The sequence below is a fragment of the Protopterus annectens genome, chromosome 3.part0 (genome assembly GCF_019279795.1).
Source record: "Protopterus annectens isolate FY-2018-M chromosome 3.part0, PAN1.0, whole genome shotgun sequence".
Taxonomy (NCBI): Eukaryota; Metazoa; Chordata; order Ceratodontiformes; family Protopteridae; genus Protopterus; species Protopterus annectens.
This window is the reverse complement of record NC_056731.1, coordinates 1,553,704,834-1,553,719,079: the sequence shown is the minus strand read 5'-3', so window position 1 is coordinate 1,553,719,079 and position 14,246 is coordinate 1,553,704,834. Positions and strand designations below refer to the sequence as shown.

Genomic DNA, 14,246 nt, shown 5'->3' with positions numbered 1-14,246 from the left:
GGCCCATCAGAATCAGGATTAGCAAACATCTGAGTTCAATCAGAAACAGAAAAATAACCAACACTTTATATAAACATACTCAACAACACACAGGAGCATCATTTAAGTTCACCATAATAGACAAAATACAATCACACAGGAATTTCAAGATGGGGTGGCACACTAAACTCAACAACATGGAGAATAAGTGGATTACCACCCCTTGGGGCTTTCTTTAAGCCAGGATTAAATGAATATCAAGTACATGAGGGATAGTCCCCTGGTGCCCCATATGAATTATCAAATTACAATATTACTACTAGGCAGGTAAACATCCAATCATTTGATCTATATATACTATATAACAATAATAAGAGAACTAACCAAAGGCCAAAACACAAAAAAGACATGTGGACATACATATATATATGTATATATATATATATATATATATATATATATATATATATATATATATTTACATGTATACATTTTCATGGGTAAAGTTATGCCACATGATTCTGGTCCGCACTTCATCTTAACATTTTCCCCCAATATCAAATAATTAAGGTAAACAATAATATGCTTTATCATAATATACATCAATCATATGCATATTATCTGTCTTTTGCTTCTAAGTATGATATAAACATTTAAACATTTAGGGCTACAGTTTAAATTAGCCTTAACAGGAATGATATTATCAGGGGTCAAAATACGTTTATAATATATGTTTAATGTGCATGGGCCAATTAATACATGCTTTATAATATATTTGAAATAAGTAAGTATCTATAAGCATGTAAATATGGTCACCAAATATGGTTCACTATGTATAAAAAGGAAAATCAGTTTTATCATTTCAATATAATATACTGCATAAGTACTCTGCATATAAATACAAGAATGGACAATACCACTTTAAGATGTGGGTATAAATGCAGAACCAGGATGCATTATGGTTCTTGGAATCTTATGTTTTTGAATAAGTCACATTGAAAAAGGCTATAACAGCCGAAACCGGTTTGTGCAAATTGAGTAGGTTGACTTTTGCAACCTTAAATAAATATAATTTTATCCTGCTGCCGCCGAGTGCTGGTCTCTTTTTTGCTGGAGTATTTATGGTTTGGACCGTGCACCAACAGTCCTACGTGCGTGACTTGGTGTTGTTGTTATTAAGTTACAATATCATTGCTCACAGACTGGCCAGTGGTTTGGCTGACATGACACAACTGCATGTGTATGTAACTTCAAATATCAGGCACATATGTGGTTATTGTCCTGCAGAACACTGTACAGTTGAATGGTATGAATTCAATATATCACATGCAGTTCGACACACTCTTCTGCAACAGTACTTTATTATGCACATGCACTATATAGGTCTCTTAGATTTACAAGACAAACATGTGTATCATACTCATGTTCACAGGTAACATATAGCTATGTACAATATCCCTGTAGCTGGCTTAGCAGTGGCACACTCAGTAGTGTTTGACAGACACTGCACTGGTTGTTATATGTGAGCTGTCCTTTCCTGGGGTGAGTCAGGGTCCTGAGCTGTGCTCTATGTCACTGTATAGAGAGCCAGATGCTATGGCTATAGGTGCTGTTCAGCAGGACATCAGCACAGCAAGTCTTGTTGAGACATATTCTTTCCAGCTTCTATTTCCCATTATTAGAAAACACATACTACATTCAATTACATGCTTACTTGTTTCACATACCATTTTTTGACAGTGCAGTGGGTAATATTACAAAGTTGCTCCAGTTCTGTTCTGTGTTCACTGTAGATTACTGGTATACAGGTGGTTTGAATAGGTGGCAGTTTGCCTTTTGTAGGTAATTCCCTTGACCAAGTGATGGCCTGTGCACCAATTAGTGTTCCCCACTTGCTAATTGCATGCAGAGCAGCTGTGTAGTTCTTCCAATAGCCAATGACATGGCAACATACTCCTATAATTGAGTACTTCATGTGGGTATTCTCTCTTTACCTTGCCTGTGAGGAAGACATCCTGGAGGTGAGTGAGCTACAGTGTTACAGACAGCAGTGGGAATAACTCTTACAACAAGACTTGTGAAGACAGGCCAACTAAATAGTGAAGAAGGTTTCAGACTTAGGGACAGAATGTGAGTATTGGTGATATATGGTTTGAATACTGCTAGTTTTACAGGGTTTGTGTGGACATGCTAGTTCTGCATTGATTTCAGTCTGACAAAGTTATGTGTCTGCATAGATCTCAACTGTAGGGCTATCCACATAATGGGCAGATGTTTGCCTGTTATGGTTGGTCTGTTCCTCAGACAGGTGTTGTCCTTGGCAAATCAGTGGCATACTCTGGTGATTGCTATCAGTAAATGGCAACATCCACATATCCCTCAGAAAAGATATGCTACAACCAACCCTATAACACCAGTAACTTTCGCAGTGTATAACAGCAATATTTCAAATATGGCCCTGTGTCTGTGCCTCTGTCCTCCACTTGTATGTCAAGCTTTGTCCAGATGTCATGCAGTAAGAGGTTGATAGGTATGGTCTATCATTATTTAGTGCTGTCATTCCTGCTATCATCCCAGTGATGTTGTGGAATCTCACACATGTTATGGGGTAGGGGCCAAACATATGAATGGAAAGGCTGGACAACATGTGGAACCATGTACAGTTAAGAGGTTGGTGTGCAGAATAGTAAGACATTTTAAAATTAGGCTGTTAGAATATGTGAGATGTTACTAATTAGAAGGACAAAAGTTCTATAGCTGTACATTTTCATATATTTCACCATGAGCATGGTAGTGGGTTACAAGGTACTTTATTGGAAAATGTCTTTTCTCAGTTTGATAAAACACTTAGAACCATTGTTATGTAAAGAATCAATTTACATTTTAACATTTATCTCTCTCTCTCTCTCTCTGTCTCTCTCGATATATATATATATATATATATATATATATATATATATTTATTTATATGTATCATTTGAATCATTACTGATTCCACAGTGTTCATTCCCTATGGTAATCTGACTGTACTGCATGATATGTTTGAAAAAAACAAGAGCAGCTCTAACAGCTCAGGTGGTGTAGTGGTACCGAGCTTTGACTCCAATGTACAGGGTCCTGGGTTTAAGGCTTGGGACTGATGTTTTTTTTCCTTAATGTTAAACGACCAGATTGCATGATAAGTTTGAAAAAGCAACAGCCATTCCTACAGCTCAGATGGTGTAGTGGTATGTTGCACTGACTCTACTGTACAGGGTCTTGAGCTCAAGTCTTGACAAGGCTGATTATTTTGTTTCTGGGCAGACCAAGGGCTGCTGGATACAGAGTGATTAAGGCACATTTAAGCAGTTGTAAGTGGTTTTGTGTGGGTATGCATGACACTAGGCAATGCTAAAACATAGTGAACTTTGTTTACACGTGGTTAAACCAAATAGGTGCTTATACCGTGTAGGCTACACTTAGCATTGCGCAACCCTATGTAAACCCGCATACAAGTGCTTAAAAGTACCTTAATCACTCTGTATCCACTTAAAAGGGTAGATGCAAAGCACTGCTTACCAATGTGCAAATTTGCTTAGCTATGCTAATTCTTGCTTAGCATTTACATTTAAGTAATGCTTACATCGGCTATGCATAGCTGTGCACAACTTAGCATTGTTCAGCTTTCATTTTGTGGACTATCAGAATTGTGGGGTTCATTCCTCATCAATGACATGTTATGATATGTATGCTGACCTTCCATAATATCCCCCTATGTGCTTTCATTACATTACATTTTGTGTGACTATAAAGTATGGGACACTTGTGTTTATATGGGGGTTTCACAACTTTATTAGACTGACACCTCACATTTGGACCTACTACACTACTGTACTCTGGTTGGCAAATATATATTATTTACTACCTAATTATTAAAAAAATAGTACTGCTTAAACATATAAAAGTGAAAAGCCTTCAATGGGGATTGAACTGTGAATGACTACATGCAAAGCAGACACTCAAACCACTACACTATCTTGCATTGGAAATTTTGGCTGTATATTTCTATTTATCTCCTTGGGATGTGTAAGCTAGGCTGAGCATAGCTATGTGATGTGCACACTCACTCAGCTACACTCAAACTTTATTGGGGATGGAAAAAATACACGTTTTATTTTTATTTACTTTAGGGGTATGCACATTGCTTTCTGCCTCTTAGGGCAGGACATCTGGACAACTACATCATACATGGTGGTATTATTTTGCATATTCCTCTCAGGAACATGCATACTTTGGTATGCCAGCATGTACAACGGCATAATATTGTGGACATTTATCTGTGATGGACCATTGTGGGGAGCTGTGCTTCTGTGTGTACTCTAATGTATTTTGTCCATGGACACTGTTATGTTGTGCTAACAGTGTCTGCGGACACTGTTAGTTGCTTAAGAATTGCTGTATGGCAATCTTAGAGTGCAGGGAGGATGTGTACTGTGCAAGCACTTCTCAGATGTGCCCCCTGCACTCATTCTTGTTTCATGGCCAGGTAGTGTAGACAGCAGTGTGTCTTCATGAATATGCAAGGCGTGCTGCTGTGCTGCACTGTCACAATCTTCTCTGTGCAGGAATAGCACTATTCCTGCATGGAGTTTAATGAATCCTAGGGTATATATCAGGGTCATCCTGGTGAGGTTTTTGGAAAAAAACAAGGTCTACCTCATGAAGGTACTCACCAAGGCATGAGGATTCATTCAATTTCAGCAATAGTACTGTCCTTTGCTTGCTGACTTATCATGTCCCCTTTTGGACCCCTTATCTTCTACATAGGTTATCTTATGATTCTCTACTACTTTTTGATAATCTCAAACTTTCCCAGAGGTAGTTGTCTCTAAATTCCCTATATACTTGAATAAGATCTATTTGATATCTGTAAGAGATACTGTACAAGATCAGATATTTTAGTCTTTCATAATAACTTAAATTCTCACATACATTCATGCCCTTGGTATATTTCTGCTGTACTCTTGCCAGTTTACTCATGCTTGTTTTCTTATAGGGTTTCCATTTTGTTATTCTATACTCAAGTTTAGGTCCAATGTAACTAACAAACAATGACTTCATCATTTTTGATTTTTTAGACTTTATAAATATTTTTATACAACCTATAGTTCTACAACTATCATTAACCAATTGGTTGATATGATTAAAAAGTCATAATTGGATATACCCATATACCCAGGTCCTTAAATGAGTCTACAGTTTAAATCACTGTGGGCTGTATTAAATATTCACCTTTCAGTTTATGTCTCCCAAATCTCACATGCTTAGTTTTTGATGTAGTTATTAGCATATTATTCTCCTGTGCCCAAATGGTCAATTTAGTCAAGTTATTTTGCAGACATGCCTAATCTGTAACACATGTATTCAATTTACCCAATTTCAAGCCATCTGCATATAGACTGTAGAACACCTTAAATGAAAAAGTTAGGTCTGAATGATACAATTTAAACAAGTAAGGGCCTAGGAGAGAGTCCTGTGGGGCACTCTGACTGTAACCAAGGATTTCACCTGTCCAGATGCTGTATAATACTTGCCGAGTCCTATTTGTGAGCCACACAGTTATACATCTTATCAAGAGTACATTGATACCTAGTTGTTCTAATTTATTGATCAGTGTTTTATGTACGACACTGTAAAATGCTGAAGTTAAATCTATATTAATTACATCACAGCAAAATGTTTCAGTCATTGCTGTTGCTGTTATACAATGGAATCTCTTATGACCAAAATATTGAGTTGTATGGGTGTATGCCTTATAAGCTTAGAGGCTGAGACATCTTGTGATATGGCTGCATGTGTTATGGTCAGTGTTGTTTTTGTAGACTGTATATAAGGTTTCTGAGAATACTTAATGTATGTGCAGCATCTGGGAAGCCTTTGAGGTGTAGGAAGATTAGATGTAAGAGAATCTGCAGATGTGGATATATGTGTCTTGTCCACATTATGTGTGCAGGGTGTAGTGTGTGCATTACTGACAACCTGTTTATCATTTTTAGTGTTAAAGTGAGAGCATTGCCTCCAGTGACACAGTGTAATTACATGTCTCACTTAACGTATCATTTGCTTTAGGATCGTGTGGTTGTCAGTATACATGAGATAATTGCTACATTATCTCAGGACACACCAAATCCACCAAGATAGCTGCAAAGATAGCAAGATAATACATACGCATGGCTACAGACCCTATTTACATGTCTTACATGGGGATGGTATAAGAGGGTTTATAGTTGGCTAGCTAGGATACTGTAAGAATATAGACTACAAGAGATTATCTGTGACTAAACTGGTAAGGCAATGCTCATCAATATGCAAACTAGCTGCTCTGTGCTTAACTAAATACCGGGGAGGTTTTTGTAACAAAAGTTTCAGTTTGAAGTGTCTGCATCTATACAGGGCACTGTGCCAAGCCCTGGTTCGCAATGAACATACTATGCAAAAGCTTCAACTTTAAACAGGAACAGAAACTGACTAATTAATCAAATGGCCTTCTGGCCAACCACCAAATTACACTTAAAACTGACTAGTGATTCCAAGCTTAGAATGAAGTGAGGCTACTCTACTGTCACTAGAGGGAAGGCTTTAACAAAATATTGTACTTATCTGCCAAGGATGGTGCAGGATATCAAGCAGAACACTCTCAAACACACACAAATCTAGAATTATATTTTTGCTACTTGATCACAAATTCTCATTTCTTAGAAACTGACATATGCTGTTAGAACATCTTTTTTAACCAGATATAATCTTTCATTTGACAGCAAGTAATTGCTCTCTGAATGCATGCTTACTGAGTTATTTACATTAATATGAAAACACATGCTTTCTTGTAAAATTGGCATATGAATAACAATGAATATCTCTCAAGATGGCCAACTTACAAAGCAAATATCAAAGACAGTTTTCTTCAAGAACATCTAAAGTTGCACCTTGTACCATGCAATAGTTTTTAAGTCACTTGTTTTTTTGACAGAAATATTGCTAATTTTTATAATTGCTAACAGACAGCTAGCAATATCTCCCATGTAGTGTGATATAAATAGACATTGACAATGTATTTTTTATCTCCCACTATAGCATTTCACACCATACCCCTGAATAATATGAAGGGCTCTCAGTTATGGAAATGTGAACATAAAATATGAAAATATGAATAAGTGACAAATGGTGATTAATTTCTCTACTGCAGGATATTGTAGATTAACAATCTTAGTGTCATTTTGTTAATAACTCCTTGCAGTCTACCTGTTGTTACCTGGTAAGTCACTTAGTTAAAGAAAGCAAACCACAAAATCTGTCATAAGGATGTCATAAGGAGGTATGAGTGTTAAATGGATGTATACAAAAAGGTGCTATAGACTTGAATGAGTTAGGGATGTCATTTTAAGATTTCTTTTTTTTGTAGTACTAGACAGGTATAGAGTCTAGAAACAAATTGTCTGAATTGGGAGGGCTGCACTCATGAGGAAGGTTTGGTATACAACTTCATCCAAAACTTCTGGCTATACGCCCCCCCCCCCCCCACAAGTGAATATATGCATGTGTGTGTTTTCCATTCATATAGTTGAATCACAACTGTCTGACTTACAAAACACTGAAAATAACAATTTAAAAACAAATTTAGTCAAATGCTTACCCAGCTGAAATCACACTTTATATGCTGTGGTTTTGGTTTAATTATACAAGGTTTGTACAAGTAGAAATGTATGGAAATGTGTGAAGGTGCTTTGTGGCTGATTATGAAGTTAATGATTGGTGTTAACCATTGATATTTATTGCTAGTTTGTTTTTTGTATCATGGGAGTTATTAATCATGTGTGGTTGTTTTTTTTTTTTATTATTTTTTTCCATGGATATATGGTATTGCAGTTAGTATATTTAAGTAAGGGAGTGTGGGGGTTAACCTCCCTACATGGGGTTGTAAATGTCCCTCTGTATGATGTATTCTGGTTATGATTAGAAAAACTGAGTTTCTGCTCAACTGATTTTCAGCCATTTTGTTTCAGTGTTTTGTGAATCAAGCAAATGTGGTTTGATCAACTGCTTTGTAATTCAAGCCAATATGGTTTGATAAATATGTGTGTGTGTGTGTGGGGGGGGGGTGTTCAACAGATAGTTATTTTTTCCATGGATATATGATCTTGCAGTTAGTATATTTAATAAAGGGGGTGTAGGGTATTCACCTCCCCACATGGGGCTGTAAATTTCCCTCTGTATGATGTATTCTACAGGTTATGATTAGAAAAACTGAGTTTCTGCTCAACTGATTTTCAACCATTTTGTTTCAGTGTTTTGTGATTCAAGCAAATGTGGTTTGATCAACTGCTTTGTAATTCAAGCCAATATGGTTTGATAAATATATGTGTGTGTGTGTGTGTGTGTGTGTGTGTGTGTGTGTGTGTGTGTGTGTGTGTGTGTGTGTGTGTGTGTGTATGTGCACACGCACATGGATGTGGGCAGATGTATGTGTTTATTTGTATCTATGTAATTTCATTGAGTTGCATTTCAGTGAACCATGGCTCAATGAATCTCACCTGACTGACCACCGATAAAGAGAAACTTGACAACAAGCTTTAACCTGGGTCATAAAGAGATAAGTTCAGCACTTTCCTGTTCCCATGTTCTTCAGCAAGTTTCACTGGCTAGATTCAATCAGTTGCAATCGCTCACAACATAGTGATTTGATGAAAGTCAGTAATCCCATATCTATCTATCTATCTATCTATCTATCTATCTATCTATCTCTCTCTCTCTCTCTCTCTCTCTCTATATATATATATATATATATATATATAATACACACACACACACACACACACACACACACACACACACACACACACACACACACACATAGATAGATATATTTACATAGGTATATAAAGTCTATGAGGAAGGAGAAAGAGAAGGTGTACTGAAGAGAATAGCAGTAACAGATCAACAATATGAAACATTCAGGCATGATACACAATATTCATTAACGTTATGGACTACTGTCTTTTAACCATGACTGCATCTAATATTGGTTGTCCACAGTCCTGATAACAGCACGATTCATAAAATTGAATAAAGCTATTGCCATGACTTTTAGCCAGCAAATTATGTGAATTTATTTGTTTAATTTTGTTAACACAGATAGAGCACAGATCCACATGGAAGTACTTTAGAGTCAGGCTAGAGGTGAAAAAAGAACCATCCAATAACCAAAACCTTTGCACATACTATTCCACTCAAGTGCAATAACCAAGCACTAACCTAGCTCAAAAACTAGTCAGCACACAAAACAGACTACAAAGAAACTAAAGGCAGCTCAAAGACGGGTTCCTGCAAAACACCTTCAGATGTAAGTAATGAAGGAGTTTTGCTGAAAATGGTATTTGGGCTACTTTTGGTTTAATGAAAAAAGAAACACTCCGGCGCAAACTCTTGCAGAATGCAAATATACAGAAGGGAACACTGAAGAGTATTATCTACATTAGAAAGAAAGAAAAATATTAAAATTATATACTCATAAAGTAACAATGGTGAACAAATGAGTTCTATCATTAATTTCCTGAGACAGGCTTCAGTTGAGAGTACAGAGAGTAGAGTATAAGCAAGTGGTTGAGGTAGAAAAGGAAATGTGAGTAAACTGGAGGGTTGTATACTTGGGGTAAATGAGAATATGAAAAGAAAATGAGAACATGAGGGAGATGTGCAATGTGCTAAGGACTGAATAGTAAATTGTCACAGAAATGAGGGTTATTAGAAAAAAATGAGAGATAGTTACATGCTTTATTGGTTTTATATTATGTCAGTGTTAGGAAAACAGTAATACTTGCCTTCTTTTTTCAGGCGAACCTTAAGAAATTTTTTGAAGTGCAGGTAATTTGTTATGACACTCAAGCTTGTCAAACTTTGGTACCTATAACTGAAAAGCTATGGTTGCTGCATTTTATTTTTTTTTCTGGTTGATGTTTTGATATGAAGGGCAGAAGTTTAATTTATAGGTGACGGGTATGAATAAATGGCACATTATTCTTTTTTTCTTATTGTTAACATTTGCAACATATAGCTATAATGTTTCATGTGACAATACGGATACTAGTGTATAATACAAAAATAAAAAGCACAATTTGTGTTATGTTTATTATAGCAGCTGAACTATAACAGTTGCCAGGGAATTCAAAATGGAGAAGTAACAATATCAGATGTCAATATTTGTTAGGATGTCTGAGAGGTTAGAAGGGCATGACAGTGGTGGATAATGTGACAGTGTCAGTGGCATATATGCAATGCATATTGCAACTTGTAGAGATGCTCATGTTTATTCTATAATCAACACTTACACTCTTTCTTAACCAGGCATTATGTACAAGTATTTGGTGCAAGGGTATGAGGTAAGCATGGCTGTAGTAGTGTCCATATGCATAATGGTTACTAGAAAGGGACATTATTAGTTTGTAGCTTTAATTTGGCATGAAAAGATTACAATGCTCTTTAGCCACCAGCAGAGATGTAGAACTCAAGAAGAACAACCAGCTGTGCTTATTAACTCTTTCAGAAAATGTTGTCTAAATATCTGTGATAAAGTACTGTGAGTTTTCTTGCATCCTTGAATACTGTCTTGTCTTGCTGATTAAAAAAATTAACCTGCAGTTTTACAGTTCTCATTTGTGCATTGTGTGTCCAGAGTGTATACCCTAATGGGAGGGATCTGAAGAGCAGATACAGGCATACAGTGCGAGCTGACATTGCAAAAGATTGTTGCACACAGTCCTTTACAATCACAGGCAAGAGTGACTCATAAAAATGATTAGCTCATTGGCTATGAGTGCAGGGATACTTTTCTTTAGCATGCAAAATAATGGAAATGATCTGAATGAGCAGCCATTGTAAATGGTGGGTGCTTGTCACACTGAGGTATGATACATGGGCTAAGCATGTTTCAGGCAGTGAGTTTGAGTGCAGTGTAGGAGATGCCATTACATCTCTTTTATGATTTAAAATTCCAGTCTGATGTGTGCACAAGTAATGCTGTTGCACTTGCTCAGATATGTTATGAGGAGCAACATATAATCATTACTTGGCAATCACATTCTTTCTGCCCATAGTTGCAGGCCTGTAAATATACAGTTCAGGATCTGCACAGCTGTGAAGTGCAGTCCATGGTGCAGAGCCCGGTTTGAATAAGAACAGTGTACCTGGACTCTTGTGTTGTACATGTTCCTAAACTAGTCTGTTAATGATCTGCACATGGCTCACGTATGTCCTGTACAGTGTGTACTAGGCCTACATGACATCACACACTTGTGGGTAGCACCCAGAGTCACTAGGGAAAGTAACTATAGAGAAAGATGTCAACACAGGCATGCTAAAAGTATTATGGAAGGATAAAATGTGATTAGCTGAAAATGGAGGGGGGAGGTGGATAAAGATGTAGATGAAGGGCAATAGACAGCATAAAGTGATTAAAGCATGTATTATCTAGATATCTAGAGAGGAAAATGAACAGCCTGAAATGACAAAAGGAACCATGGATACTTGTTACGTTTGTTTTGTTTTAACTAGTACCAGAAAGTAGTTTTCATAAACATTGATAATAGTTTAAACAGTTTGCCAAACTATTCTTTGAAACCTCCTGAATATAAATCTTGACCATTTTTTAATATCTAGTTAACCAAGTAAGCCTACTATACAAAACTGTTTCTCTTCATGTGAAACCTGGCAGAACTGTTTGATTACATGATTTGATCAGAGCCATGATATTTTCTGGTCGCTATTAAAGGAACATCAAGACAAAGCTAAGTAGCAGTTCACTGTATAACCTACAGTACCTAAGACTTTTCTGTTACCTGCATCAATGGATAACCTTCATGCTTTGTTATTTCCTGATTATAATCACCTTATAACATATTTGTCCTACATCACTAGTGATATGAAGAAAGCAGACAGCATTGTGGGTCCAGTGCAGTAATGAATGTGGTTACCTTCCATATCACAGTCAGCAGAACGAAGTCCGAATATTAGTACTATTGCTGGTGTACTGGCTACAGGAACTGTTACCTAATTTGGGCATAATGTCTAACACTTTGCAATGTTCTGAACTCTCCTGTGTATTATTGACCTAGATTTTGTTCTTTGAACGACACAAATTCAACTCTATGTCTCCCCACTGTAAATGGGCAAACTTCTAGGTTTAAATACACTGAAAGTAAGCAGAGATATTAAATAATATCCCAGATCCTTTAAACATACAATACAGTTATGGGAAATTGGAGAAGGCTCCAGTATTAAATAACAGAATGAGCTGAGATTTAAACATTACAACTGGCTTTCATAAATGATGATGCAACCATAGATATTACAGCGCGCACACACACACACACACGCGCGCGTGCGTGTGTGTGTGTGTGTGTGTGTGTATATATATATATATATATATATATATATATATATAATAGGTGTCCTACCTACAACCTGTCCAATGGACACAGTGCCAACATCTGGGACACTGACGGTAAAATGTTGAATTAATAAATATCAAAAAGTTCTGCATATGCCCCTGGGATTACCCCTGAGTGGACTAAACCAATGGAAAGTGCTTGTGCAGGGGAGAAAGCCCTACTGTGCCACCCATACCGTGTGCTAATTATATATACTAAGTCTGAGATTGCACAATCCCTGGGGGAATGGGAATATTCCCCTACCAAGGGATTATTGATCTCATGTACCTATTGACCATCTGTCTGTGTTGACCAAATGGAGTCAACCAAACAAGTGTTGGCATTGTGTCCATTTGATTGGGTGTAAGACACCCATACATATACCTACACATACATACATGGTTTATATAAATATTTACCATGACAACATTGACAATGTACTGTGAGGAAACAGATAATCATATAATTAATTAAGATTATTTACTATCTTTTATAGATGCCAGTGACTGTGGGAAGTGCCCTGAAGACCAGTGGTCCAACAAAGGTCGAAATCAATGTATTTCTAAAATCACTGAGTATCTCTCCTATGAAGACCCGTTAGGAGTATCTCTGTCAGCCATCGCGGTATGCTTCTCCATGATCACAGCTTCAGTACTTTTCATTTTCATTAAACACAGAGACACTCCTATAGTAAAAGCCAACAATCTTCAGCTAAGTTATGTTCTCCTTCTGGCCTTGATATTATGTTTCCTTTCTCCTCTAATATTCATTGGACAACCAAATAAATCTAATTGCATGTTTCGTCAGGTTGTGTTTGCTATTGTTTTTTCAGTTTGTGTTTCTTCCATTCTTGCAAAAACTACAGTTGTTGTTGTTGCCTTTAAGGCCACACAGCCAGGCAGCAAAATGAGAAAATGGCTGGGTTCCAAGCTTCCTTGTACTATTGTAACATTTTGCTCATTGTTTCAAGTAACCATATGCTTATCGTGGCTGCTTACTTTTCCTCCTTTCTCTGAATTAAATATGACAGCTGAGCATGGTAAAATAGTAATCACATGTAACGAGGGCTCCATGACAGCATTCTGGTGCATGCTAGGATACATGGGCCTGCTAGCTAGCATAAGCTTTGTTGTTGCATTCTTTGCTCGAAATCTGCCTGATAGTTTTAATGAGGCAAAGTATATCACTTTCAGCATGCTTATTTTTGTCAGTCTTTGGATATCTTTTATCCCAACGTATCTGAGTACACGCGGGATGTATATGGTAGCAGTGGAAATATTTGCCATACTATCTTCCAGTGCAGGAATGCTTGCATGCATTTTTTCTCCCAAATGCTACATCATACTTTTAAAGCCAGAATTGAATACAAGGGAAAGGATGGTAGGAAAGAAAAATTAAGCCATTCTAAGTGATCTAAGAAACACTTTTCATTTATTGTTTTATTGGCTGGATAGGTTACTGGATCACCAACGTTATACTTTGAAGGAGTAATACTGAACAAAGTGACTTGTTATGTTAAGGTACTGGAATTCATGATTTCTGTTTAAATTGTTTTCTTTTTCTCATTTCATGAAATTTAACATAGATTATAATCATTTGTGTATAGTAGCATTAAAGTAAAACATAATAGAACTTGTCTTTTCTTCTTCAACATCAAACCTAGGTTCGTTTTTACTTATGAAGTACACATCCACTAATATTTCTTATAGTTATTTTGTGAATCCAGACTTCTTTCTGCACCCCTTGTCCTACTGCATTTAGTTCTGTCTTATCACTTACCACTTACTGGTCGCTATGAGTGATGAA

The 14,246-nt window shown here is 36.7% G+C and overlaps 1 protein-coding gene across 1 annotated transcript in view; it reads left to right on the top strand.

Annotated features, from left to right (window-relative positions):
- The window catches only part of LOC122797116 (extracellular calcium-sensing receptor-like), a 249,860-nt gene extending 236,022 nt beyond the window's left edge, over window positions 1-13,838 (top strand). The window contains exon 6 of the mRNA XM_044065912.1: window positions 12,937-13,838. Within this exon, the coding sequence (XP_043921847.1) occupies window positions 12,937-13,838 (902 nt within the window). The remainder of the gene's footprint in view (window positions 1-12,936) is intronic.
- Window positions 13,839-14,246: the final 408 nt, after the last annotated feature.